This window comes from Daldinia decipiens, assembly GCF_022478715.1.
Source record: "Daldinia decipiens strain CBS 113046 unplaced genomic scaffold F4813scaffold_1, whole genome shotgun sequence".
In the NCBI taxonomy this organism is placed as follows: domain Eukaryota; kingdom Fungi; phylum Ascomycota; class Sordariomycetes; order Xylariales; family Hypoxylaceae; genus Daldinia; species Daldinia decipiens.
Window position 1 is genome coordinate 502,425 of NW_026054544.1, and position 26,209 is coordinate 528,633.

The window sequence follows — 26,209 nt, forward strand, 5'->3', positions numbered from 1 at the left end:
TCTCCGGTGGCGCTGGAGATGCCGGAGTAGAAAGACGGCCGAACTTACTTGGCCGATGCGGGACACGAGGTCTGACTTCTATCTAGGAACATGTTATCCTGCAGTGAGACTGCTGCCGTATGATGTTATTATTATTGAATTTAATTGGAGGGATACGATAGACAATGGCGTCAAGAAACTAAAACTTACCTAAGAGACAAAATAACAGGTAGTTAACTACGGGAAAAGTATAGAGTTAGACTTAGACTTCTGTAGGACAGGACGGACCGCTAAAATCCGAATTAGCGGGGTGAATGCAAGCCAGTCCAGTCTAGTCATTAGCGGGTCCCGTGAGGTAAGATAACCGTTCGACGGCGTTGTGACAAGTGCTTAGGTTAACACTTAACAAACACGGAGCTTCCTTAGCTCTCTCCATCTTTTCCAACTTGGGTAATATTCGTGAATGGGAACCACCGCATCTTAGCAAGTCTACATTAACTAGTTTACTTTATACTACCTTACTGTAGCTTATCATCAATAATTCCTATCGACGTCCTAATATATAAACTGAAGTCATCCATTCTCCTCATACTTTTATCCTTCCGTCAATTCTACCTTCAATCATAAGATTCCCCTTTCTTATTGGACGCCCGAACTTAAGGAAAAGGATATCGGACACTATGAATCCTCAGAATCTATACACCGACCAGGAGTGGGAGGAGGTCTCGCAAGATCTTCCGAAGGAGAGCGATCCCTTCATTCAGAAGTATCTTCAAGGCCGTGAGGCGCTCATAGCAGAAGAGAATAAGGAACGCAGCGGTTCGTATAAACTGCCCCTAATCGGCCCACCCCCCCTTTTTTCACTTCTTATCGCTAATAATAATCTTAGATGCGTCATTCAAGAAGAGCCTCTCTCCTATTGCAAAGCGCGCCTGTGATATAGTGGCGCGTATCCGGGATGAAGAGAAGAACACAGTGTGGACGCCGCAGCTAGAGGACTCGCTCGCTCAGGAAGCTGATATTGTCGTGCACCCGGGCATGATGTTCTCCCTGTCCAAGGAACGAATGGAAAGTACCAAATTATGGAATATAGTCCGACGCATGCCTAAGGGTGCTTTGCTACACGCCCACCTAGATGCCATGGTCGACTTCGAGTATCTATTTGAAGTACTCTTCGCAACTCCAGGCATACATTTGTCCGCCGACCAGCCGCTGACATCAGACAAAGAGAGGGAAGCTGCTAAATTAACATTCCGCTTTTTCAAACAACCACGCACCGAAAGTAACGTTTGGAACCCCGATTATGAAAGCGGCACTTTCGTCCTGCTTACTCAGGCTGCGGACGCGTTCCCCGAGGGCGGGAAAGCCGGTTTTCTAAAGTGGCTTTACTCACGGTGCACTATCTCGCGGACGGACGCCGTCTCCCAGCACCACGGTGTTGATCACATATGGCAAAAATTCTACAAGTGCTTCCGGGTGGTCGGGTCCATGATCCACTACGAGCCTATCTTCCGCAAGTTTCTCCAGCGGCTTATGAGTTTACTAAAAGCAGACGGGATCAACTGGTGCGAATTCCGCTTCTCGTGGGCACTGGACTATTATAAACAGGACAGCGAGAAGCCCGAGTCTGACTACAGCGCAATGATGACTGTCTTAGACGAGGAGGTGGCACGGTTCAAGGAATCTGAAGAGGGAGAGGGATTTTGGGGGCTTAGGGTTATATGGGCTGCTCTACGGTTTTTTCCAACTCGAAATATCGTGGAAAACATGGAACAGTGCATCGAGACTAAGATCACGCATCCTCACCTAATCGCCGGGTACGACTTGGTCGGTCAGGAAGATGGCGGTCGGCCCCTATGTGACCTACTTCCTGAGCTATTTTGGTTTCGCAAGCAATGTGCCCAGGAGGGTGTCAATATCCCCTTCTTCTTCCACGCCGGCGAGTGTCTCGGATCCGGTAGCGAGACAGATCACAATTTATTCGACGCTGTGCTCCTGGGAACGAGACGTATCGGCCACGGGTTTAGCTTGTACAAGCATCCCCTACTCGTCAATCTCGTCAAAGAGAAGAAGATCTTGGTGGAAAGCTGCCCTATATCGAACGAAGTCCTCCGCCTCTGCGGTTCCGTCATGAGTCATCCTCTTCCCGCTCTGCTCGCGCGGGGAGTAGCCTGCTCATTATGTAACGATGACCCGGCCATGCTCGGTCAAGACACGGCCGGGTCCACGCACGACTTCTGGCAGGCGCTGCAGGGTTGGGAGAATTTAGGGCTGGCAGGGCTGGGGAGTCTAGCCGAGAATAGTATACGGTGGGCAGCGTTCAAGGATCAGTCTGCCGAGGAGTGGAGCAGAGACATCAGGGAAGCAAGTACGGGAAGCGGGACTAAGGCACAGAGGTTGAAGGAATGGGAGATCGAGTGGGAGAAGTTCTGCGTGTGGGTCGTTGACGAATTCGGCCAAGATTAGAGGGAAAAGGGGGGGGGGGTGTAAGCGCGGGAGTGTGTTGGAGGTTGCCTAAGGCAAATGGCGGAGACGAGCAAAAAGCTACTGCGCCATTCGCGATGGGTCGAATCCCACATTCCCGACATGATTTCCCGGTGGTACAGCTTAGGCGGATGCCCCCGCGGTTCAACACGAAGAATCCTGAAGGGTAAAAAAATTTTCAGTTGGGGAAATTGAGGCTCTGCGACAACTGACAAACTAGAATTGGGGTTTGGGATCGGCACCACTGTATGATGGTACGCTCCCGTCGACCCGCAGCCTTAGGTAGTGCGACAGCGGCTTACCTGCAGATCTCGGTGACGTTGACGTACAGCGGCGTAGGGCACAAAAGAAAAAGAAGAAAAAAAAGCTTATGGTCGCACGCAGAAAAGGACAAGTTGTTGGCTTACTGGGGCCGTCGGGGAAGACGTTTGCTAATTTATTTAAGGCTGATTCTACGAAAAGGCGGGACGAGGGGATGAGGGGGGAGTTACGCAGTAGGGCTAAGGCTGCAGGGACGAAGATCATGGCTTAGTTCAACACGACTTGCCTTCCATGCCCTCTCACAAGATAATAGTAGTCACGTAGATGAGATGTGTAGGTACCTAATGTATGTATGTAGGTATGTATGTAGGTATGTATGTACGTGAGATTACATACATGCTAGAGTCGTATGACGTTCCTCATAAACAACACTTGCTCGCCCATCCCATTCGTGGGCGTCCGAGGAAGCTTAAGCAGACGTTGTGGAATGAAGCAAAAGAATGAGCAATCTTGACTTCTCTCGCCACTCGGAATCCGTGCATGCGGCACGGCGGGCCACTCGTCCGTCGTACAGCGTATTTGAATAAACAAAGGGACTTAAAGGTCAAAGCCCGATAAAAACAGGCGGCGTGGGGGGGAGGCGACGGACCCGATTGTCTGGTAACGATTCGACGCTCGTTCTACGGCCCCTATACAGGAGGGAGGGAGGGAAGGAGGGAGGGAGGGAGGGAGGGGCGGCAATGTATATGAATGGGGCGCAATACGCACATATAAGCACATGTATGCAACCACTTACGCCTACGGAACACCAACAAGGCGTAGCGCTAGTGCGACTTGCCGTACATTGTCTCACAAAGATCTCCTGGACGTAGGGGAATACGACGGCGGGAGTCTTCACGAAGTTGTTGCTGTTACTGTTGTTGTTGTTGTTGTTTTCTACGGGAGAAGAAGAATAAAAATAAGAATAAGACTAAGTGAGGGGTGTATATCTATATTATTGAAACGGCTATGCTGGACCCGCGGGCAAGCAGTTAATATAGATAGATAGGTAGAATCGTAGATAGATAGGTAGACAGACAGACAGACAGACAGGTAGAGCGCTAAATGCTGATGTGCATACAATTGAAATGCCGAGAGAAAGAAATTGAAGTTACAAAGGTATCAAGAACCAAAAATAGACGTGCTGTTGCTTCTCAACTCAGCCGTGATGCATACAAGATGGGTCTATTATAACAGACAGGCCACACATGGTGCTCGAAACGGGCCGCCCCAAGTATAAACGCGACCAACAGATCTCAAAGGGGCAGAATAAGTCGAGGTGCAGAAGAAAACGGCGGTGGGGGTAGTTAGCCTAGTTATATTATTGTTGTCGACAATGGTATTACTATGCCGGACCCCATGTGTCGTATAGCCACTGTCGAAAGCTTGTTGGCTGTATGTCTACCGAATCGTTCAAGTTCGTTTCTCCGAATGTGTATCGACCATCCGCAGTCTGTAGAAGATGCTGCATCGTGCACCATTTAACTTCGTCCCCGTTCTGCTCGTAGTAGCGAAGCCATTGCACGATTTCTTCGTATGGCCTCCTGATAACGTTGAAAGCGACTATAATAATGTGTTAGGGAACCCAACGCCAGAGGATAGGCGGCCGCTTTGTCACTTACCTCCTCGGACTTCGCTGCAAATCTCTTGGAGTCTTTGAGTTGACAAACGAGAACCACGCATTCTGAACTCTCGTGGCCAACTGTCGATTCCCAGCTCAACAGCAGCGGCAACGAATCGTGCTACATCAACTGCCGATGTCATTACGACATACACTGGGCGGCCTCGGGAATCCGTTTCCGGAATCTCAGCAGTTCCAAGGCCTACATCGATCATGTAGTCTCCCTGGTTTCGGATCCGACAGCTGACGCCCATGTTGTATGCTTGGAGGCCGCCAGGGGCAAAGCGTTCGTAGAAAACGCCGCACGAGAAAACGGTGTATTTCATCGAATAGTGTCTCGACTGGGACCAGTGTCGAAGTTGTTCCAAGGCCGTCGAAGAGCCGTTGTCAAAAGGGTCAGTTCCTACGGCTGGTCTATGGCTTACGGAGCCCTCGAACTCTGAGGGGACGAAGCAGCGTACGCCGGCTCGTCGAGCCGCATCGATAAGGTTAAGCTGCTCTGTACCGGAGATGGTGGATATCACAAGGTCAATGCCCTGAAGGGCGAACTGGAGATTTTCAAGGTCTGAATAGTCGACCGCGGTTACCTGGCAGTCGAAATTAGATTCTAATTCCGGGTGATCCTATTGATGAATTAGCTAGCCTTGATGATGTTATAGTCATTTTGGTTCGGTCACCTTCGTTGAGAGCACGAGTATGGCATAGGCAGTCCGAGACAGCTCCCGGATTAGAAGGGCTGCAAAGCCCCCAGCACCTGCGATCGCAATTCGCATCATAGCCGTTGATGTCTTTCTACCCATTGTCGAGACGGTTTGCAAGTCGATAGATAAATAAAGTGTCCGACTTCGAGTACAATGGACGTCTATAGTCACATTCTTCTACTTGGAGGTCGGTTTTTACCACTTTCCTGCCAGTATGGGTGTAGAAAATCTCGCACTGGCAAATTGATACAGGGGATATACTTTGATGTATTAGTAGCGAACCTGCTTTGATGAGTCAACCCCTGGGACTCGCGTTCTAAGTGGTGGACAGCGTAAAGGAACAATCCGGTGTCACTCGAGTTTCTGAAACTAGCAGGAGAAAGCCGAGTGGGCGAGCCAACTCTCAAGTGCCTACGGCTTTCCAAGATGGAGGACGCCGAAAAAATTCGGAGAGAGGGGTTCTTTAGGTAGAGTTAGGTAGGTGATGTCCACGAGATATGCGTCTAGGTCGACTCAACGAGTCCAAATGGTCCAAATGGTCCAAATGAGCACAACTGAGCCACGGGATGACCTTTGAACAAGTGGGCCTTGATACAAGTTTATAATATACTTGGATCCTAAGGGGATGCCGCGCGGAGATGGGCAATCTAACCCGGCTCCTTAGAGATTTCTTGAGTAGTACCAACAGAGTTGTGCCGGTTTTCATAGTAGCAACGAGCGTGTTCCCCGGCAAGGATTTGTAAACTCCTCCTGCAAAGACCCTTTAAAGGTAAAGCCGCGTCCACATCTATGTCTAGTGATACCTCGTATAATGCATATGGTCCATCGAGATTGAGGCATTAGTTAGTGCTGCCTGGCAGAGTGAAGATGTCGACCCGCATGGTGAGTAAGTAGGTATGTATCAGTTTCGGCTCGAGAAGTCATTTCGGTAATGACCCAAGGACGTCAAAGTACCTACGACCTATAGTAAGGTTCTGCATAATGCTCCACTATCTGGGCTGCAGTTTACAGTCCTGGAAACGGCCATGTGTAAGGGTGTGAGCAGAAGACGCCTTCGGTGAGCCTTAGGATGTGTTCCACCAATAACTAAACGGTATTGGGAAGCTCGTAATAATAGCTAAGGAGGTGTGGCAAGCGAATTAGAATCGAATAAGGAGATATGCCTGGATCTCCGATAGAAAGTACAGTTCTTCACCACCATGTCAGGTGGGAAGCGCTGTAGACCCTTGACATACTAAGGAGTAAGGCGGTCTCCTATAATATACAACCCCAGTAGTAAGACAAACAAATAGGAAAAGAAAACATCATCTAGCCAGTGTCACACGTGCGTATAGGAGCTCGCTCACTAATACAGGACTTATCAAAGCCAAGTGATTACATGTACTAGAAGGCAACAACATCCATCACCTAGGACAGTCTAAGTCCTGGTGCTAGAACTCGAACTCTCACCGAAGGGTCTAAAGCAGCGAACTGTGAAATCCCAGAACATATAATAGAATACTGCCATGACGATACTTAGTTAACGAAAGACAAGATGGGCACACACCACGAGTCAGCCCATATCAGAAAGAGTAGGGGCGGGCCGTCGTTGGTGAAGGGAGTTTGGACAGTCCGCGGGCCACGCGCCGAGTTGTCAGATAGAGTAAGGGCTCTAAAAATAATAGAAGGGAAAAAAACCAAGTTGGGGGCTACCCATTGGAACATGTTCAAGCTTGTCGTGCATGAAGAATAGGCTTCTTTCTCGGCCGTGGTAAGCCCTTAAGACTCTGGAGCCTGCTATGCTCTGCGGCTCTATCCTGAATTGAGGTTGATTCAGGGTAAGTTGGGGTCCGGAACGAGCTCAAAAGGAGTATTGCCGCACGGATCAGGTTTATAGGGCAGCGCGGCTCCACACAACAGCGTCAGTAGCGGATTTTAGTACATAGGCTTAGGTACCTCATACCTAAGGCAGGTAGGACAGGCAGGACAGGCAGGACATATGTATAGCGGGTTTGGGGTGCTGTGCTCCACCGCAGAGAACGTTATTCCCCAGGCCAGGGGGATTAATACTTCGAAAAGTGCCTAAGGTACATACGTACATACGTACAACTCTGCTTGGCCGACTCTTCCTAAAGAAAATATTGTTGCGTCGTTTAACCACCACTTAGAAGACCGCGTTGCGTTACTTTTATATATTGCAATCTCTTTCTAATATTCCTTTTCTTGTTAAGAAGAAATTGCAAAGGTCTACTTGTATGGCTTTTTTTTTTTGCGTTCATTACATATCTTGGATCTTCAGTTAAAAGTCGAAAAACCTGACCTAAAATATCAATAAGACCTTAATTCAGTATATCTAACCACAACGCTTCATCTACGACAACGGTGATCTCACGCGTTTTTTCTACTTGCCAGGTAGGTATCATAAGTAGCCTCATACGGGAATTAATTGATGCGTGCGCCTGATCTCAGACGGTCATGCCGATAAGAGTCATGTGAAAAAACAAACGGGAACAGAATCTCTAATATTCATAGACATCTGATTCGACCCAATTATTCGGGCAAAGATCACTCATGATTGAGTCTCGGCACGGAGAATACCTCTGCAAGCTTCTGCAGCTCTGCATGAAGCGGCTTAGGTTAGGGTCTTACATAGGGAAATCTTACGTACGGCAAGACTCCAATAATCTGGATGGACCATTCACGAGCTGTTGAAGCGATTCTGCCCTATAGACCACGCTAGAATTTCTAGTACTACCCGAACGAAGAGCCTCGACAGGGGGGTTGTTGACGAATTAGCAATGCTGGTACCACATTCTATTCGCTGGCCTAGATGCAGGACTATTAGACAAGTTGGTAGGTAACCCAGAATTTCTCGGAAATGATCGCTATTGATTCCTTTTCCTCGTAGCCCTGGTCTAGGTTCTCACAATGGTCACGTAATCATTTTTAACGTCATAATTGGCAATTATAAGATCCATTTCGGATATAGATACAGTCCATCTATACCATACAATTCCATTCCTCAAGCCTTCCGGACACTAGCTTACACTCTAGCATTCCATATTGGGTATCATAATGTCATCTGCTACCCTCCCCAAAAAACTTCAATTGTCTCCACATGTTTCAGTTGAAGCATTTATGCCTTACGTGAAGCTGCAGCTTCGGCGTCTGCCTGCTTCACTATATCTACCTCGGCACCTCGCTGGGTTGTCTTTCCAGCATCGTGCTGCTTTTCGTATTCCTGTTGCGCGGCCTTGTTGCCGGTAACACTTGCGAAGGCTCCACCCACAGTGCCGGTGACACGATCAGAAATGCCGCTGACGTAGTCATTAACCTGGCCCTTGGCTTCTTGCTGCTTGCCTTCTTCGTTTTGTTTACGTCCAGCTGCCTTTAGGGACTGCCGACTAATGTTAGCGTATTTTGCCAATGTTCGTGGGGTAGCTTAGGGGTCTAGCATTATTGACTTACCTCGACGCCTGTTAGTCCGCCGACGAATTCCTTAGCGGAGCCTACGGTCTGGTTGTAGGAGCCGGCAGTTCTGTCAGGGTTGTCCTTTGTGACGCCCGATGATGAGGCAGTGAAGCCCGGAGCTTTAATAGTAGCGTGCGATGCGTCATACTCGGCATCGCCCTTGTTTTTCTTAACTTGACCTTGAGTCTAGATAAGGGTTTATGTTAGTTGATATTGGATATGTCGACATATATTATAGAACTGGTATGGAGAACACATACCTGATCAGCCGTGCTTCCGGTTACGCTGCCGAATGCGTTCTGGACAGCACCAGTAGCCGAGTCGACGACGGACTTGAGAGTGGAAGTGTTATCGTTAGACATCTTGGTAAGGTTGATAATGTAGGATAATTTGATATATAGGTAAGTACTGTGAGTTGGTATTGTGTTGAGTTGAGGGAAAACCATGATAATGAAGAGGGAGTGAAGGGCCTTTTATAATCCAGTTAAATTCGGAGACTAGCACGTTGCGCAATATTGTTACTAGAAGGCAAAGTTGGAATAGGACTTGAAATAAGCGCAAAATACACCAGCGATAATGCAAATCTCTGAGGGCAATCTCCAATCTCGATGTAAGTGACTATGGCGTTTTGCTTTGGTGGCACAAAGGTAATGCAGAGATTACCCCTTTAGGCAAGTGAGACGTCATTGAGCGTGGCGTCAGGTCCTTTTCGTTGATGTCATAATGATTGCATTGGGCTAAGGCCTGCTTTCAAGCCACTTGCGCTTCCGACTACATGTACTTGGTTTGTTCAATCATGGAGAAAATGAATAGGCTTACCGCTAAATACGTAATCTCATGCATTTAGCACGAGCCATTTACTCCTTTGAATACCTATGTTAGATCACATTTTTTGCGGTATCTACGATGACGTACTTGGCATTCATTATATTGCTTCACTATGGCTAGGTACGTAGCACCTAGTGTATGCCGTATGCGGTATGCCGTCTTCCCGGGAACAAACCTTTGCAGCTACATGGTATGAAGCTGTAGTTTCACATACAAGATGTCCTGCCAAGTTTTATCGTCTAGAACATATCCATTTACTCGGCTATGTTTTATTTCACAAGAGTAGCAATGACAACCAAATGCATCAAAAACATAACATCGTGTTGAAGGACTTATATCCCAACTATCTCAACCAGAAACTAATTTGCTCATGAACTCATATTCAGCATGCCATTTCATTTGGTATCATTGAGATAAGTAATGTCCACCGGATTTTCTAGCGGCCCTCCCTAAAATAATCGCATTCCCTATGCGACCCGAAACCGCATGCATGTTCGCAATCAAGCAGCGAAATACACAATAAACCGCCATAACGCCTAAAATTACAAGTGAGAGGATGTTTTTGTCCTCAGCGCCCAACCAAAAGCGATGGTGAAACTAGGCATATAGCCCAATTTGACATATTCATCTATGAGTGATAAGACCTCTTTTCCTTAAGTGCGATTAGGATTAAAGAGTTCGGCATTCAGAGAGGTTAGTGACATCATCAGTGCTGGCTCCATTGGATTGTGTTCAAATCAATGCCTTCCTGGACAAGTTCCCATAGAGGACTTAGTTCGCGAAGGAAGGTGACTCGTTCCTGAACGGCTTTGAGAACGTAATCGATTTCTTGCTCCGTAGTGAATCGACCAATGCCGAACCTGATGCTGCTGTGTGCGCTCTCATCACTATTTCCAAGTGCCCTTAAGACATAACTTGGCTCTAGCGAGGCGGATGTACAAGCACTGCCTGATGACAGCGCAATATCCTTCAGAGCCATAAGAAGCGACTCGCCCTCGACATATGCGAAGGAGACATTGACACATCCAGGATAGAAGCTTTCAGGGGCACCGTTTTGGGTCGCATGCTCCAATGCCAAAAGTCCCTTTAACAATCGATCGGACAGTGCCTTGATACGTTTCGTGTCATACTATGCATCGGTTAGCCATGAGGCATTATAAAGTGATTAATCATCAAGTAGATACATATACGAAAAATCAGACACGTGTGCTTTGTCTCAACATAGCGATTCCGGTCAAGGAGCTCAGAAAGCCATGCATGTATTAAGCGGTTCATCATTTGGTAATGAAAAAAGAATATACATGGGAAACTTACTTGTAACTCCTCCTGGGCGATGCGGCAGGCCTCACCAAATCCTACCACTAGAGGCGGAGCGAGAGTTCCGCTGCGTAGGCCACGCTCCTGGCCACCGCCACTGATGATAGGCTCTAATCTCACGCGCGGTCGTCTTCGGACATAGCAGGCACCAATACCCTTAGGGCCGTAGATCTTGTGCGACGAGATTGACATCAAGTCGATATTCATCGCATTGACGTCCAAGGGGATCTTTCCTACGGCCTGAGCTCCATCAGTGTGGAAGAAAACCTTCTTCTCGCGGCATAACTTGCCAATCTCTTCCAGAGGTTGAATAACACCAATTTCATTGTTCACAGCCATGATGCTAACAAGTGCCGTTGTTGGTTGGATTGCGGCTTCTAGTTCCTTTAGGTCGATCAAACCGTTGCTTTGGACTGGTAGGTATGTGACTTCAAACCCGTCATCCTGAAGATGTCGGCAACTGTCAAGAACACACTTGTGTTCCGTTTGACTTGTGATAATGTGCTTCTTCTTGCCAGATCGGCCAAAAAACCTCGCAACGCCCTTGATGCTCATGTTATTGCTTTCAGTTGCACCACTGGTGAATATGATTTCCTTAGGATCCGCACCAATCAACTTAGCAACGTGCGCTCGCGCTTCCTCAACGGCCTTTTCACTTTCCCAGCCGTATGCGTGTGTTCGAGAGTGGGGATTGCCGTAGATGCCAACGAAGAATGGCAGCATGGCGTCTAGAACTCTGGGATCGACGGGCGTCGTAGCTTGCATGTCTAGATAGATGGGACGTTGACCCTCCTCTAAAACAGTTGCCTCCTTTAGCACTTCAGCCATCGGGCTAACTGTACCGTTTGTGAGATTGCCGGAGCCTGGCATAACAAGCTCTCCTTTCTCATTCATGAAGTCCTTCTTATCTAACCTAATAGCCGTCTCAACATTAACCTGAGCATTGTCGCGTTTAGTTTCCGACACATATCCCCTTCGGGCGATCTGCGCGGCAGTTACACCTGCCACTTTTGATATGGACGGAAGTCCTCGTAGAGGAGTTGAGGCGATATGTTGCTTGAGAGCGAGGCGCGAAGCCTGTCTCAGTGCTGAAGATGCCACATTCGCCATGATGGCATCAAACGGAAATATGTGTTCAGTTATTAAAGGGAATATGGAGAAATGTGTGTATGAGAAGGAGAAAGATGGTGGAGTTGTCCTAAGCTTGAAGGCGAATTTCAAATCAATTATCAAAAGTCGCGAAAAAAGATCCGAAGCTCGGTCAACGGCGATTTAGGCCTTGGAGCTCGGGGATAGCGGAAACGGAAAAACAAGAGTGATCTTAATATTTAATTGGATGAGAAGGGCAACGGTATCCATCTTTGGTTTATCAGATCATGCATGTTACGTAAACCTTAGTTCCCATTCCTACCTACCTATGTACAGTGACACCTGCCCCTCATCATTCAGATGACGTTAGCAAGCTCCTGCTTTTCTTCTTGGCATTAGGTAGAATGATAAAGGAAAGATAGGTACATAGCATGTGCTGTTAGGTACACACTGCCCGCTAAAGTCAACGCGGTGATTCGGGTTTAAAGATTTAACGCTAAGAGATCCTCGGATATCCGGCAAGCGGTCCAATATGTAGTCCGTACCTACCTACATACATAACATTAAACATTCTCAGCTTCAGAATAGGTGGAAATTCACTATACGGTGAGTACCTAAAATAAATACATAATATATACCTGCCTACATGTACAATGCTTAATGCTTCTACATGTTTTTAAAGGTAAAAAGCTTCAGTAGTAGGTAGCGTAGGTACCTATGGAACCTTGTAGGCTTATTAGGTCCAAGCCACAAAAGTTGACGGATCCTTCGCGAAGCCGCGCTGATGATTTAAAGCACTGCCACAACAACGACGTCGTCAGTGGATGAAAACGACCTAAGTCACTAAGTCAGGTTTACTACAAGTCACTTTTACATACATTTGCTACTACACTACTTTACTACTAATTTCTGCCTTGCTTGCCGTCACCTGCTGCAACCTCTACTTCGCCCTTGATACTACTTTTCGCTTTTCAACTACTCAACTATTACCTCGCAATCCATTAGTGTAGTATTGCTTCCCCCTGAACGCTACGCAGTAAAGACTACAAGGAAACATCCTCATTCCGAATCAATACCCCCACTAAACCATACATCGCAATCAGAACCACTACAAACAGATTATTTCAACCTCGCAGACTTGCAGACTTGCAGACTCGCAGAGCGATGAGCTTCCGAGGCTTCCAGAAAAGCGTCATTCGAGTAAAGAACAATGCGCCTGGCCCCAAAAACAAGAATATTGAAACTAATTAAACCTCTCTAACCCATAGGCGCCGCAACAATTTAAAGCCAAGTTTAACATTGGCGAACACTCAAAAGATCCCGTATTCATCGATGCAGAGCGACGTTTCCAGGAGCTCGAAGTCGAGACAAAACACCTCCACGATGAGAGTAAGAAGTATTCCGATGCCATCAACGGCATGCTCAACCACCAGATCGAGTTCAGCAAAGCGATGACCGAGATCTACAAACCCATATCAGGTCGCATGTCAGATCCCGACTCGATAGAGGTTCAAGGCAACCCCGAAGGCATCCGCGCTTGCGAGGAGTATGAGGCTGTCGTCAAAGATCTACAAGAATCGCTTAAGCCCGAGCTTGAGATGATCGAGTCGCGAGTTATTCGTCCCGCGAATGAATTACTTGACGTACTCAAGGTCATCAGGAAAACAGCAACAAAACGTGAACACAAGAAGCTCGACTACGACCGACATAATGCGACACTTAAGAAAATACAAGATAAAAAAGAGAAGAGTGCCAAGGACGAGAAGGCCTTGTGGAAAGCAGAGAGCGATGTCGAGCAAGCTACGCAAGAATTCAATTACTTCAATGATCTCTTGAAGGACGAACTACCTAAGTTGTTCACTCTTGAACGCCAATTCATCAAGCCGCTATTCCAATCATTCTACTATATGCAACTGAATATCTTCTATACGCTCCATGAGAAAATGCAACATTGCGATATTGGATATTTCGACTTAACGCTTGATGTAGAAGAGGCATTTTTGAGGAAGCGGGCAGATATCCTGGAACAGACTGAACAGCTAACCATTGTTCGATTTAAGACCAGCGGCCAGAAGAAGCCGCCACCCAAGTACGCGAACAAGCCAGCAGCATTAGAGGCGGGACCACGGCCTGCTGGATTACTCACTGCAGGCCCATCATCCGCACCGAGCCCAGCATCAGTTAAATACGGCCAAGAGTCGCAGCCAGAGCTTGTAGAGAACCCTCCTCCGCCATATTCCGCATCATCAGCTGCCTTCAAATCGCCACTATCTCCACCTCCAAGTGGCCCCAAATCGCCTGGGCTAGCAGCGCTTGCAGCAGGGAAGCCAAAACCCCCTCCGCCGAAACCTAAGCCCAGCCGACTTAGCGGCGCGCCAGCCGTAGAAACAGCTACTGCTTTATACGATTATTCAGCCCAGGCCGAGGGTGATATCAGTTTTAGGGCAGGAGACGTAATAGAAATCGTTACCAGAACATCAAATGAGAACGAGTGGTGGATTGGCAAGTGTCATGGTAAACAGGGCCAATTTCCTGGTACGTATCTAACCTATCTATGATACCGGAGATTGTGTACGATTCAACTAACTATTACGTGGTAGGAAACTATGTGAGACTGGGCTAGAGATCTGCCTTTCGACCATCGAGATACTGTAGGTGATTTCATCTACGATATAATCGATAGAACAAGTCTACTAGCGGTAAATAGGAACTGGGACATAATACAGCTAGGCCGTATGGCGCATAGCCATCACACGGCAAGTATCTCAGAACTTCAGGGGGTGTCTTTGTGATAGCATTAGTCAGTAAATATTGGGCTATTGCTGGAACCTATGCTGGACTTCTGGAAGCGGGAGAAGATATGAGAGGCAGTTGGAATGGTCAGTTCAGCAATCAAATCGACGACTCCCGATGAAATAACCTATAGGAACATAAGACAACGAGCCGTAATATTGCTCGTATTTGTATGTTCTCTTCCCTAAACCAGACCGGTAGCATGATAACCACAGTATCAGAAACCAGTCAGGCAAATTCCAGTTGTGCCCCTAGTACACTGAAATAGATGTTATATTATTGACTTTAGTTTCATCTTATAGTGTATGCCCCCAAAAGTCTAAAACTACCTAAACTAAAGCATAAATATAATCTTATGGGATTGGATATCCGAATATCTAACCTAGTTAGCTTAATGGTTGCCTCAGTTGCATTCGTACCTTCCAAAGTCATAACACCAAAACTACCTAACCTAACCTAACCTATGCAAATATCCCCTGGCCCGGAACCACGGTTGGTCTCGTTAAGGTGGCCTAACATTATTCTTGTGGCAGCTATTCTCCTTACTACTTTAGCACGCATTTCCCCCTCAGCTTCGCCCCTTTTTTCTTCCTCCAGCATGGCTCCTAGCATATCGGCTGCGTGCTGGATTTGGAATATTTTTCCTGTCCGGGCTTATACATGCCATGACGGCTTAGAAAGCTGGCCGGGGCGAAGCTCGTCGTGATTTGCTCTTTTTCTGTGCCAATTATCTTGCTGTAGGGGGTGAGATCTTCGTTTGAAGACTTCTTAGAGGCTTGGTGCAGAAAACAATGTTTGAAGCACTACTAAGGGACCAGAGAATGCGCGTCATCGGAAAAGCTTTGGGTTTTATATGGGGTTTTGTTGGTTCTTCTGGTCAGCGCCTAGGTGGCTCTGTCCTAAGACTCTCCGTTGGTATTTGAAGCAGGCAATATTACGATCACGAACATAGACAAACTAGAATACGTAAATCACCTTCGTAACTTGAGGACAACTAATATTTAACTACGTGAAAACTAGATAGTTTGTCAGGGTCAGATCTCCCCGCAATTTGTAGGATGGGCTTAAGATCCTAGACGTAGATCCCCCAGGTCTCGACCTGCCGAGTGATCTTGGCAGATATCCCCGGATCTCAGACCAGGGGTAGGAAAATAGGGTAGCTGGGCAGCTGGGGTAAGAACAGAGCCCTCTGATGTTCTAGAATATTGCTCATCCCGCCGCGTCTACATAACGTAAGGAATTCCTTCGAAATCCTTGGCCACGTGTCACTCACGCGACACGTTCCCTTTAGCTAGATAGAATAGCTTGCTGGGAGTTTCCGTGAAGAGCCATAGTTAGTACCTAGTTACCTGAATATTATTGCATACACAGGGATGTCGGTGGATGAATACGAGAGCATCGGTCATATTCTTAATACACAGGTGCTGAAGAACGGCGAAGCTTGAACTTGTGTCGGGCTATGCTTTCAGGGGCGATATGGTTTGGCGGAACATCATGGAACAAGGCTTTGGAGGAGATCCTAGTGAGACCCGAAGAAGTTTCTATTATTCCTTGCGTATTTCAATACCTTGGACCTCAGGAAGGCCCGGAATTGTTGCATATTGCTTTTGTTGTATTGTTGATAACGGATAGTTACTTTCATCAATGGGAACTATGTGGAATATTGTCTGCCAGGGAACATCACTCAAAATAGCATATCACATACTAATTAACTAGTAACACCATATTAAAACAATTTAACATATACTAAATAATTGTTGATTTCTTTAATATTGTTTTGTGGCTTATCATGCCTAGGTAGTTCTTAGGTAGTAACATGAAATTGTATTGTGATACTATTAGCATAATGATTATGTTCCTAACTCACTATGTACTAAGAAAAGATATAATACACACAAGGCTATTGTTCGTAAACATATTCTAAAAACAATCAAATTGTACGCCCTCTTCGTATGTAGATATAGAGTAGTGTTGGCTGACATTCTCTCGATCCCACATACTCATATTCCTTAAACTATTTCAAGGGACCTGTTATTAATATTCATACTCTCTACTTTACATCAACGTTTAATAACACAAATTAGCCTGCAACAATGTCTGACACATACAACTTCGCTGCAGCAAGTGCTGCTAGCCAGATCACCGGCCGTAGGGTCTTTTCAGTATCGAGCCCCAGAGAGCACCATGTGGGCAAAGATTTTGACTTTTCCAGGCCTGATAATTTGAGTCGAGCTTTCGCTATCGAAAGCCTCCAGTATTACCGCTCAAATATTGTAGAACGGGAGGCTATATATAGGTCATTGTCTGATTGTCTTCTGACATACAGTCAAGACTTTAAAGAGGTTGTTTCACTTTGTGTTGGCAAGCCAGACGGTGTGTTTTCTGACCACCGTCAGTTTCAACTACCCAATGATGTCGATGCGGTTCGTCGAGTAGTCGCAAAAAATGTTAACCTGGACGGTAGCCTCCGCAGTTATAAGCCTATCTTTAACAGGATAAGGAAATCGATGTACTCTTTTTGGGTTGTGCCGGTGGACGGTATTTGGGTTCTGATAGTTATGCACCTCGCGGACTACGACGAACGAGAAGATAAGAACCGCAAAATGAGCATATCCAGGGTCGACGGGAAGTCAATCACTGCTAGATTTATAAGGATTTATGATGTCGTCCACGAAGGCAGACTCGAGAGACAGCAGAGAATAAAAGAAAGGCTCCCGATCGTACTCAAAGAAGGCGACATCGACATCCTGGATATCCACGGAAAATACCCGTCATTTGCGGCAGTAGAAGGGCTTCCGACGTTGTATAATTACAGCCATGAATCAGGTCTGCTCATTCACATGATCGTTGAGCATTTGTTTGAAAGGCTCGAAATGATTGTCCAAAGGGTGAAGAACCCTTATCTCGGGACGATGCGGCAAAGGCTTCATAACCGTTAATATGAGAAGTCCTTGTGGGCACCCATCCGTCTGCCCGCGAATCCAGGCGCATTATACAGAGCTCGTGGTCGAATGATTGGGAACATGATGACTGCCATGAGTGCTACAAATCAATGGCAAGCAACAGCGGCCATTGAGTTGCCTGGTTGCGACCTACGTATGGGGAGCGGTTTGTCATCGACTCTGCAACGTCTTAGCCTAGCTGACGACGTCCAGGGTGATGGGAACGAAAGCCCGATATGATCATTGGCTAAAAGAACAACGTTTAAATATTTTGGGTGTATGTATATATACTCGACAGCTAATCAGATGAGTTGCTTGGTATAGTTATAGCTTAGGTTAAGTATAGGTTTTATTAGTTCTGGTAGTTATGAGGTTTTAGTGTTATTCATTTTTATGTGATTTTTAAATGCTTTTATATTTCAATACGGAAAGCGTGAGAACGATCTTGATGATGGTAATTGTTTCGAAGAAGTTTCTTACCTCGCTGTCTTTTCTCTTTTCTAACCTAAACGGCTGCATAGTCTGATTAGATGTTTAAGACTAGTTAGGTACCTAAGTTATAGAAAGTACTAGTTATAGCTATTAAGATTGAAATTGACTACCTTACTTTCTAATAAAATATATGAACAGAAACATAACAGGTAACTAACTAGTTAATAAGACAAGACTTGCTCTTTTAGAAATGACGTAACGTCTCATCGGGAACCGAACCCGCAAACCTGCAGTAAAACAAGGGGGTTTAAGATAAAAACAAAAACGAAAACAACGGAGGTCACGAAGATCCAACAAACTTGTCTTACATCTCTTTCATCGTTAGACTCTGTTCTACCTTTACGCCACTTAGGTCACAATAAATAGTAGGTCATGGGGCCTTACTAGTCAGCTAGTGTATACCATGTAAGTCAAAGCACCCTTACGGGGGCCACCCTAGTGGGGGCCACCTCAAATTTTTAGACCTTCAAAACAAGCACCTCAACTTCAATTCAACGTTATTTAATCAAATTAAATTCAATTAATTTACAATCTGTTATATTTTAACGACGATACAGTCCTCTGCTATCGACTCAACTGACGAGGCCTCATCTTCCAAATTGGTGTTGGAATTGCTGATTGTAACTGCACCACCTGATTCCTGGGCCTTCAACTGCTCCTTCTCTTTCATAATAGCCTCAATATTTACAAACGTCGAATTCGGGTCAGGTAATACCTTGCGCCGTTTTTGCGGCTTCGCATTTGCTAATGCCTTTTCTAAATACTCGGCGCGGGCCTCTGTTGTGGCTAATTTCACAGTAGCCTTATCGAGGGCCTTGCCGATCTTATTGAATAAAAGCCTTGCCGCGGGTTTAGCAAACGTTGTATCGACCTTGGATAGCTCTTTGGCTAAAATATTAATATCTCGTGAACTTGAGGGCGTTGCTAAAGGGATTGGGGCCATATTTTCGATAAAATTAGGCTTTTTTGGGTTAGAAATAAGGCCCGGGGGGGCCGGGGTAGTACCGGGAGCCTCCCGGAGCACAAGCCGGTGATTCAACGGCTTATTCCGATCCCTAGGATAGATCCCCGTAGCCTTCCAGCCAGCCAGTATATTATGTCTGGTTAGACGTTCTTTTCGTGCTATCTGATAGGCCGTAATGAATTCCCTTTTACCGGGATTAGAGATATAATATAACTGGCATACCTCAGTAAGTTTACGACGATAGCCTCGTTTCATCGATGAGAATACACCCACGTCAGTAACCTGTAAGACGTGCGATGAGTGTGCCGGGATGAAGACAACGTAGACCTTATTTATAAAGCATTCCCAAAGGAATTCTATCGTGGTATGGCTACCGTGGCCGTCGAGGATTAGTAATCGCCATTGCTGACGATTTGATGGCCTCGTTTCTTTTAAAAAGACCTTACGAAGCCATTCAAGTGCGATATCATTATTAGTCCAGCCATTAGGAGACGTAGTGAACTTCCAGCCCTTGAATCTAACGTCCTCATCGTCAGGAAACCACTGTTGTTGTACGTATTTACCTGCATATATAATGAGGGGATTCAGAAATCGGCCGTCGCCACTAACGCACTTAATAATCGACGTCCAGGTTTTATTGCTACAGTTTTTAACCACGATACGCTTCTTATAGGCCTCGCCGATGACTATCCCGTTGTCCCCAACCCCTTCCATGATCCCCATCTCGTCAGCGCTGTACGTATGCCTGGCCAGGATATTCTTGATCCTAGGGGCCTCGAGTCGGTCGAAAAAGATATTAATATTATCAGCTATAGCCCCGTTAACTCGTTTATAATCGATCAAACAGGCCCTAGCCGATTTAATATTAGGATGACGAGATAAAAATCGTATATGCCAGTGTTTACCGAGGGTATCGGGCCGGTGATTGTGGGCTAATAGTCTTCTCGCGATATCTCTAAATCGATATAAGGGAGGCGCATGGCCAATACGGCTCAACGTAACGGCCCAATCGGCTAATTCCTTTTCTTGATACTTCGATAGCTTCTGACGTTCCTCTAGATAGTCGTCTCGTGTTCTACGGCCCAATATTCGGTCCGTAAGGTAGTGTCGTGATATAAGGTGTTTTTTAGACGCCTGCCGCAGGGATGCGCCGTCGAGAACGTCGTTTATCGCCGCAGCGCAACGCAATTGGGCTGAGAGAGTAGGCATTTTAGAATCGTGAGAAGATGAGGATTTAAATGATAAGTTTTATTTTTTAATTGACTAAAAACTGATGAAATTATATAATAATTCGTATGTGGACCTCATCGCGAACGCGTCGCGTTTTTGAGGTGGCCCCCACTAGGGTGGCCCCCGTAAGGGTGCTTTGACTTACCTGCTGTATTAACACAAGTTGCGTCAGCAATGCTGATCATTGCTATCATCGCCCAATTCTTTTGCTTTAATCTCCGGCCGCTAGTCTTATCTCCCAATGTTGTTGGGTTTTCCACATGCCACATATGTAAGGTACCGTTTTATGTATATGCAAGATAACGACAATGGCCCTCCCTTTTCCGATTGGCTGTAAGCTGTAAGCCACTTACAACGAACAGGGAAGAAAGACTACCTAGTGTAGGGGTTATCCCACCGTTGCTGCGGTTTTTGGATGGTCAATATTAAATCCATATTAAAAACATGGCATAAATCTTAATTTAACAGCTTACTGGTAGGAATGCATGATTTCGTAGAATTACGCAGGGTTCTTCCTGAGCACCCTTGAATGGCTTTGGCCGGCAAAATATCCCCCGACTTAAACAACAACTCATAAGCTCCAATACTACTACTACATATTTCACTGTACATATCTATATAGGGGTGTCTCGCATATATTTATGTACTAGAATGCCGGTTCCTGAGGGCGTGTGCATGTTTCATTTGCTTCTTCTCAACTCCCGATCTTCTTGTGAGGAGATTTGTGAGGAGATAGCTGGCCATTCCGCTGCCCTTTACTGCTACATCTTCTAGGCCCTCGACCTGTGACGCAGATCGCAATGAAGGCTTCCTCGCTTGTTTGCGCTACCATTGCGCTTCTCCAGGCCACTGTCGAAGCCAAAGATGTTGTTGTCGAGTCCCTACCAGAGGTTCCAATGGGCTGGAGGAAGGTCAAGAACGCGGATCCGAATCAAGTAATCAAGCTGCGGATTGCTCTTGAACAACCTAACCTGGACCAGTTCGAGCAAACCCTCTACGACATATCTACTCCTCAACACCGTTTATACGGGCAACATCTCTCGCGCGATGAAGTGAAGGAGATGATGAAGCCAAGAGAGGAGTCGACCGCTGCCGTACTAGAATGGCTACGGAAATCTGGCATTCCCGCATCGGATGTCAAGAATGACGGGGAATGGGTCAATTTCCAAACTACCGTGCTAAAGGCGGCGAGTTTGCTGGATACCGATTTCCAAGTGTATAACCATGTCGGAACAGATGCACAGCGAATCCGAACTCTGCAGTATGTATCCGCCTTGTTCAACGGATGAATACGAGATTTGCTAATCCGAAAACAGCTATTCCGTTCCCGAGGCAGTTCGGTCTCATATCACTATGATTCAGCCGACGACCAGATTTGGCCAGATGAAACCGCACGCCGTGGAGGTGTACGAGGTCATCGAGCAGGAAGAAGCAGCTCCTTTCTTCAAGGTCGCCGCGGAGATCCCTACCCAGGAACTCAATGCGACTTTCTGCAATACTACCATAACCCCTGAATGCTTAAGGGCGCTTTACAACGTCGGTGACACGGTCGCAGATCCTAGCGTTGCGACTATATTTGGTGTGAGCGGCTTCCTAGAGGAGTATGCGAAGCATGATGCACTAGACAAGTTCCTCGAGACATACGCTCCCTATGCTCTTGCCCAGAACTTTACCACGTTCTCTGTTAATGGCGGTTTGGACAACCAGACTGACTCTGTCGACGATGATGTCGAGGCCAACCTGGATATGCAGTACGCGGCATCATTGGGGTTCAACACGGATATCCGATACTACTCTAATGGAGGCCGTGGACCTCTGGTTCCTGATCTTGAGTAAGTAGCACAGTCGTGTCGTCCTCATTGATTGAGACAATGCTAATATATAATCTAGCCAACCGGATCCGAATACCGTGAGTAGATCTTGCATACCAGTGATCTAGGACTCAGTTATTAACTTTAATATAGGGATCTAATGAGCCATACCTCGAGTACCTGACCTACCTCCTGGATCTCCCAGACAAGGAGCTCCCGCATACTCTGACCACCTCTTACGGTGAAGATGAGCAGTCAGTACCCAAGACGTACGTCAAGAAGGTCTGCACTATGTTCGGCCAGCTCGGAGCTCGCGGAGTGTCCGTGCTCTTCAGCTCTGGAGAGTAAGTTTTATTTATTATGCCTGCTGATACCGACTTATACGTTATACGGCAAGCTAACTGTTTCCCCTAGCACCGGCCCAGGTAGCGCCTGTCAGACAAACGACGGCAAGAATATCACCCGCCTTCTCCCCATCTTCCCCGCAGCCTGTCCGTACGTCACATCCGTGGGCGGCACTGTCGGCGTCGAGCCCGAGCATGCAGTGTCTTTCTCATCCGGCGGCTTCTCCGATATCTTCCCGCGCCCAAATTACCAAAAAGCCGCCGTAGACGCGTACCTCGGCACCATCGGCGCCACGTTCAAGGGGCTGTACAACCCGTCCGGCCGCGGGTTCCCAGACGTCGCGGCCCAGGGGCGCAACTTCAACGTCATTTCCCAAGGATCGGTTATCAAGGTCGGCGGAACGTCGGCGTCAGCGCCGACCTTTGCAGCCATCGTCAGCTTGCTCAACAACGCGCGCATCAAGAGCGGCCAGAAGCCCCTGGGTTTCTTGAACCCGTGGCTTTACAGCGATGCTGTCCACGGTGGTCTGACTGATATTGTGCTGGGTGGAAGCAGAGGCTGCACCGGAAAAGACATCTACAGCGGTTTACCGGCGCCTTATGTCCCTGGTGCGGGTTGGAACGCGACGAAAGGCTGGGATCCCGTCACCGGGCTCGGCACTCCGTTGTTTGATGTGCTGCTTAAAAAGGTTGCCCCGGGTGTCAAGATGCCGAAGATTACCGCGTGAATATGGGGAAAATGCGTCGCTGAGTGCTCATAGTGTACCGAATCCAGGCAACTGGATTCGGTGTTTGGCGGTAGCTGGTTCCGGGTTCTTGGTATAGACTCTGGGTTTCTGAGTTCCTCAGACGTTCAAGCATAGGCTATCCGATAGAACTATAATATATCTTTATGCTACAAATATATCTACCCTGTAACCCTTGCTATTGTTGAGAGCACAGAGTTGTGTTATGACTGGTGATAGTATGTGTTGTTTGGGAGATTGTGATATAGAAAGTTGTAAGTTTGATCTGATTCTCATAGTGACCAGCATTGTTTTATGTTCGCATCTAAGGAGGGTTCCGGATAACAGGTATACTCCGGTCTTACTAGATTCCTCGCATGGTAAGAAACCATGGCCTTCTTTCATCTGGATAATCCACTGAAGACGTAGGCTTCATGCTGATTATAAAATTGAGCGATTGCATATACTTGCATGTGAAGATACATAAACCCGGGTCGACATTTGCGGACGTGATTTTTTCACAATATGTACAGATTAAAGTAATTGAAAGCACGAGCAATTCCAATGCCTAGGTACCTAGGTAGATTCGGAATCGTCTGAATATGAAAAAAGGTAATAATAATAATGATAAGCATACGGGCCTACACATCTACCTATGTACAACCATCAGCCCGTCTCAGGCTGGACCCCGAGCCCGAGAAAAGATCCAATATGTAGACAGACAAGCCGCCCCGAGCGGTGAACAATTCGCATAAAAGCCATGTATACATGAGAAACAATGCATTAAGGATTCCACCCTCCCCCATGCCAACCGTGGACCGGAAGGGCTGCCGACGTTCTAGATATCGGATGGAAAAGTTGGGAATTAATATAAGTTGTACCAAGATCTGGCATCTCCGTGCGACCTGATATTTTTACCCCGGTCATCTGGTCTCCCGGGACTTGAAAAGGTCGTTTCGTTATCGTTCATCCACTCTGAAGTAACCCCCGATGGCAATTTAGTTGCCGTTGTTATTATTATTATTATTGTTGTTGTTTTTATTGCCGCCGAGTAGTCCAGCGTTAGCAGCCACACCTAGACCGACACCAAGGGCGATGGCGATGATGATGATTACGACGATGAGACACCACCACTTTAGCTTTCTGCGGTTTCGGGCGTGGTCGATTCCTTTCTTCACATGAGTATTGCCCTCGTCGATGTATTTAGTCGTGTTCTCGGCATTGTTGACTGCTTCGTTTACCGCATGATCTTGTATCTCCACTAAGATGGCAAGATCTTGGAACATATTTGCGAGTTCGATAAGGGTCCGCTCAATGCGCTGGAGCTCATTGTGGCGTGCGCGCACTGCGCCGAGAACTGACGACGCTTGACCGGCACGGTTGGTGCGGAGCTATATCTCGCGTCAGCATTATTCATATTTGAGGATGACTTGGATATTTTTTATTATTTTTATTTTATTATTATTTTTTGGTGAGAAAAGGCGCAAAGAAAAAAAAACCCATACCGCTGTCTGGAAGACACCTTCATTGCCCCAATCGGCATCAGCCGCATTGCGAACTTCTTCCTCGGTAGCCTCGGGATTGACAATGCGGTACTGACGAGCAATCTGTTCGCGGTACCGTTGACTGTAAACGCTCTCTTCTTTCTGGTAGTTGCTTAATTCGCGCTCAAACTCGGCTTTGATGGTGGCAACCTGCCGGTCCTTCATATCGCGCGTGGTACTGTTAGGCGGAGATTTGTATGCATCGTTGGCTAAGAATTTTAGTTGATCTCGAATGCCGGTGTTTAAGGTCTGCGTGTCGGCGACAACACGTTCAAGTTGCTGCGATGCTGCACCGCCGTCGCCTTCAGCCAGCGCACGCTGGTGCAGGGACGCAATTGTTTGGACATTGCTCGTAAGGGTGCGGATTTCATTACGAAGGAATTGAATCCGGTTGAGGAAATCCTGCTGTGGCAGAGTGTCTGAGATTTGTTGCTGCTCTGGATAGTTCTGTAGTTCGTGCTCCTAAATGTTTGTTAGATAGCCGTCGCCATACGCCGGGTCAGCCCTAATGGCTACAAAACTGCCTTACCTGGTAGCCTTGTTCAGCTAGAGAACCATCCTGGTATTGGTTGTTTTGGTATTGACCGTAAGACATGTTGACTGCTAGGCCGTCGCCCTTATGACATCCAAAAAGCCCAGTATTTTAGGACCTTAGAGTAGGTGGACGGACGGTAAGTAGTGGAATGGTTGGATGTGATGATATGGTGTGACGTGATGCGACCGTGGGATGAGGGCTGAGGAGCGGAAATTGGGAGTCGGAGAGGACAATAGTCAAGAGTCAAGAGTCGAGTGAAGATTGAAAGATTGAATCAATTTACAGCTACTTCTTCCGCTGCTGCACCTGCACTGCTACATACGGGAGGACGGGAGGACGGGGCTGGGCTGGGCTGGGCTGGGGGACGGCGGATGTTCCCTGCTGACCGTAGGTGACGTCTGGGTAAATTTTCCCCTAGGGTCTTTCCGCTCCAATCACCGTCTCCGAGTCGGGTTGTTTGGTTTGCCTAGTGTATCGGCGGAGATGAGAGAATAAAATACAGTAATTCAGATGGCAGATGGAGGAAATAAACCACGACCGAAGCTTGAAAGAAATTGACGGGGAAGACGGCTAAGTTTGACTTGAAATCTGTTTTTGTTTTCTATTCAAGTGCTAGGTAACCTGCAAATCAGTCTTTCAAGCCAATCATAACTATCTGACTGTCTAGTAACTCCCGAATTGTATGTCAAGCTGTGATTGTGATGGTCCATGGCATGGGTGGCTTGGAACGAAAATCGACGTTGGCCAAGCTAAGATTTTTAGTGGGAGCCTGGCGGATAAGGTACCTACCTAGGTACCTCTTCTCTTGTATGTACATAAAACCACCCTTCTCACATAAATGTACCTAATATTTTAATCGGGGTTACAACCACATTACTGCTGCAGTGAAGCAAACAGCGCAACACTATACATGTAAGCTCCTTACATGATAGGAAAGTACATAGGTAAGAAACTGGTGGCAAGAACGGAATGCGGGCCATACCTCCATGCATCCTGACTTATGTACATTTGTATGTACATGTAGGTATGACCCTAAAATAGCACAGCCCTGCTGCTATGT

At 46.9% G+C, this 26,209-nt stretch overlaps 10 protein-coding genes across 10 annotated transcripts; 5 read left to right on the forward strand and 5 right to left on the reverse strand.

Annotated features, from left to right (window-relative positions):
- The first annotated feature begins 173 nt into the window (after positions 1-173).
- F4813DRAFT_341526 (Metallo-dependent hydrolase) lies at positions 174-3,149 on the forward strand. The gene is made up of 3 exons (XM_049241305.1): positions 174-227; positions 286-798; positions 869-3,149. Exons 2-3 carry the CDS (start codon positions 660-662, stop codon positions 2,443-2,445), a joined length of 1,716 nt encoding a protein of 571 aa, XP_049104640.1. The 5' UTR covers positions 174-227; positions 286-659; the 3' UTR covers positions 2,446-3,149.
- A 791-nt stretch (positions 3,150-3,940) lies between these two features.
- Positions 3,941-5,366, reverse strand: F4813DRAFT_7218 (NAD(P)-binding protein). The gene is made up of 3 exons (XM_049248827.1): positions 5,062-5,366; positions 4,386-5,007; positions 3,941-4,326 (listed from the first exon to the last, which is right to left on the reverse strand). The coding sequence occupies exons 1-3, from the start codon at positions 5,182-5,184 to the stop codon at positions 4,109-4,111; spliced, it is 963 nt and encodes a 320-aa protein (XP_049104641.1). The 5' UTR covers positions 5,185-5,366; the 3' UTR covers positions 3,941-4,108.
- Positions 5,367-8,013: 2,647 nt separating this feature from the next.
- Positions 8,014-9,330, reverse strand: F4813DRAFT_341531 (uncharacterized protein). The gene is made up of 3 exons (XM_049241306.1): positions 8,796-9,330; positions 8,533-8,721; positions 8,014-8,461 (listed from the first exon to the last, which is right to left on the reverse strand). Exons 1-3 carry the CDS (start codon positions 8,979-8,981, stop codon positions 8,201-8,203), a joined length of 636 nt encoding a protein of 211 aa, XP_049104642.1. The 5' UTR covers positions 8,982-9,330; the 3' UTR covers positions 8,014-8,200.
- A 24-nt stretch (positions 9,331-9,354) lies between these two features.
- F4813DRAFT_341535 (cysteine desulfurase) lies at positions 9,355-12,425 on the reverse strand. Its single transcript, XM_049241307.1, has 2 exons — positions 10,678-12,425; positions 9,355-10,492 (listed from the first exon to the last, which is right to left on the reverse strand). Exons 1-2 carry the CDS (start codon positions 11,788-11,790, stop codon positions 10,070-10,072), a joined length of 1,536 nt encoding a protein of 511 aa, XP_049104643.1. The 5' UTR covers positions 11,791-12,425; the 3' UTR covers positions 9,355-10,069.
- F4813DRAFT_7291 (BAR domain-containing protein) lies at positions 12,363-14,735 on the forward strand. Its single transcript, XM_049248836.1, has 4 exons — positions 12,363-12,969; positions 13,038-14,304; positions 14,370-14,424; positions 14,477-14,735. Exons 1-3 carry the CDS (start codon positions 12,934-12,936, stop codon positions 14,390-14,392), a joined length of 1,326 nt encoding a protein of 441 aa, XP_049104644.1. The 5' UTR covers positions 12,363-12,933; the 3' UTR covers positions 14,393-14,424; positions 14,477-14,735.
- On the forward strand, positions 14,636-15,538 carry F4813DRAFT_341541 (uncharacterized protein). The gene has a single exon (XM_049241308.1). It carries the CDS (start codon positions 15,026-15,028, stop codon positions 15,266-15,268), a length of 243 nt encoding a protein of 80 aa, XP_049104645.1. The 5' UTR covers positions 14,636-15,025; the 3' UTR covers positions 15,269-15,538.
- Positions 15,539-16,655: 1,117 nt separating this feature from the next.
- Positions 16,656-17,744, forward strand: F4813DRAFT_384262 (uncharacterized protein; the record flags this gene model as incomplete). The annotated part of the gene is made up of 2 exons (XM_049246056.1): positions 16,656-17,450; positions 17,511-17,744. 2 exons carry the CDS (start codon positions 16,656-16,658, stop codon positions 17,742-17,744), a joined length of 1,029 nt encoding a protein of 342 aa, XP_049104646.1.
- Positions 17,745-19,240: 1,496 nt separating this feature from the next.
- On the reverse strand, positions 19,241-20,422 carry F4813DRAFT_341545 (uncharacterized protein). The gene is made up of 2 exons (XM_049241309.1): positions 19,866-20,422; positions 19,241-19,810 (listed from the first exon to the last, which is right to left on the reverse strand). The coding sequence occupies exons 1-2, from the start codon at positions 20,167-20,169 to the stop codon at positions 19,800-19,802; spliced, it is 315 nt and encodes a 104-aa protein (XP_049104647.1). The 5' UTR covers positions 20,170-20,422; the 3' UTR covers positions 19,241-19,799.
- Positions 20,423-20,896: 474 nt separating this feature from the next.
- Positions 20,897-23,154, forward strand: F4813DRAFT_7320 (subtilisin-like protein). The gene is made up of 5 exons (XM_049248839.1): positions 20,897-21,451; positions 21,507-22,022; positions 22,081-22,099; positions 22,155-22,345; positions 22,416-23,154. Exons 1-5 carry the CDS (start codon positions 20,991-20,993, stop codon positions 23,071-23,073), a joined length of 1,845 nt encoding a protein of 614 aa, XP_049104648.1. The 5' UTR covers positions 20,897-20,990; the 3' UTR covers positions 23,074-23,154.
- A 352-nt stretch (positions 23,155-23,506) lies between these two features.
- F4813DRAFT_341548 (t-SNARE) lies at positions 23,507-25,858 on the reverse strand. Its single transcript, XM_049241310.1, has 3 exons — positions 25,144-25,858; positions 24,576-25,076; positions 23,507-24,461 (listed from the first exon to the last, which is right to left on the reverse strand). Exons 1-3 carry the CDS (start codon positions 25,207-25,209, stop codon positions 24,069-24,071), a joined length of 960 nt encoding a protein of 319 aa, XP_049104649.1. The 5' UTR covers positions 25,210-25,858; the 3' UTR covers positions 23,507-24,068.
- Positions 25,859-26,209: the final 351 nt, after the last annotated feature.

Bases quoted from the DNA above. Each gene is read 5' to 3' on its own strand.
- F4813DRAFT_7320 (XM_049248839.1), top strand. From the start codon at position 20,991: ATGAAGGCTTCCTCGCTTGTTTGCGCTACCATTGCGCTTCTCCAGGCC. The intron at 21,452-21,506 runs GTATGTATCCGC...ATCCGAAAACAG, and splicing joins CAGCGAATCCGAACTCTGCA to CTATTCCGTTCCCGAGGCAG. The intron at 22,346-22,415 runs GTAAGTTTTATT...TGTTTCCCCTAG, and splicing joins GTGCTCTTCAGCTCTGGAGA to CACCGGCCCAGGTAGCGCCT.
- F4813DRAFT_341535 (XM_049241307.1), bottom strand. From the start codon at position 11,790: ATGGCGAATGTGGCATCTTCAGCACTGAGACAGGCTTCGCGCCTCGCT. The intron at 10,493-10,677 runs GTAAGTTTCCCA...ACCGATGCATAG, and splicing joins TCGCCCAGGAGGAGTTACAA to TATGACACGAAACGTATCAA.
- F4813DRAFT_7218 (XM_049248827.1), bottom strand. From the start codon at position 5,184: ATGGGTAGAAAGACATCAACGGCTATGATGCGAATTGCGATCGCAGGT. The intron at 5,008-5,061 runs GTGACCGAACCA...ATTCATCAATAG, and splicing joins TACTCGTGCTCTCAACGAAG to GATCACCCGGAATTAGAATC. The intron at 4,327-4,385 runs GTAAGTGACAAA...ACATTATTATAG, and splicing joins TTGCAGCGAAGTCCGAGGAG to TCGCTTTCAACGTTATCAGG.
- F4813DRAFT_7291 (XM_049248836.1), top strand. From the start codon at position 12,934: ATGAGCTTCCGAGGCTTCCAGAAAAGCGTCATTCGA. The intron at 12,970-13,037 runs GTAAAGAACAAT...TCTAACCCATAG, and splicing joins TCCAGAAAAGCGTCATTCGA to GCGCCGCAACAATTTAAAGC. The intron at 14,305-14,369 runs GTACGTATCTAA...ATTACGTGGTAG, and splicing joins TAAACAGGGCCAATTTCCTG to GAAACTATGTGAGACTGGGC.
- F4813DRAFT_341531 (XM_049241306.1), bottom strand. From the start codon at position 8,981: ATGGTTTTCCCTCAACTCAACACAATACCAACTCACAGTACTTACCTA. The intron at 8,722-8,795 runs GTATGTGTTCTC...ACCCTTATCTAG, and splicing joins CCGGAAGCACGGCTGATCAG to ACTCAAGGTCAAGTTAAGAA. The intron at 8,462-8,532 runs GTAAGTCAATAA...ATTAGTCGGCAG, and splicing joins GCGGACTAACAGGCGTCGAG to TCCCTAAAGGCAGCTGGACG.
- F4813DRAFT_341545 (XM_049241309.1), bottom strand. From the start codon at position 20,169: ATGCCTACTCTCTCAGCCCAATTGCGTTGCGCTGCGGCGATAAACGAC.
- F4813DRAFT_341541 (XM_049241308.1), top strand. From the start codon at position 15,026: ATGCAAATATCCCCTGGCCCGGAACCACGGTTGGTCTCGTTAAGGTGG.
- F4813DRAFT_341526 (XM_049241305.1), top strand. From the start codon at position 660: ATGAATCCTCAGAATCTATACACCGACCAGGAGTGGGAGGAGGTCTCG. The intron at 799-868 runs GTTCGTATAAAC...TAATAATCTTAG, and splicing joins AGAGAATAAGGAACGCAGCG to ATGCGTCATTCAAGAAGAGC.
- F4813DRAFT_341548 (XM_049241310.1), bottom strand. From the start codon at position 25,209: ATGTCTTACGGTCAATACCAAAACAACCAATACCAGGATGGTTCTCTA. The intron at 25,077-25,143 runs GTAAGGCAGTTT...ACAAACATTTAG, and splicing joins TAGCTGAACAAGGCTACCAG to GAGCACGAACTACAGAACTA. The intron at 24,462-24,575 runs GTATGGGTTTTT...CGCGAGATATAG, and splicing joins AAGGTGTCTTCCAGACAGCG to CTCCGCACCAACCGTGCCGG.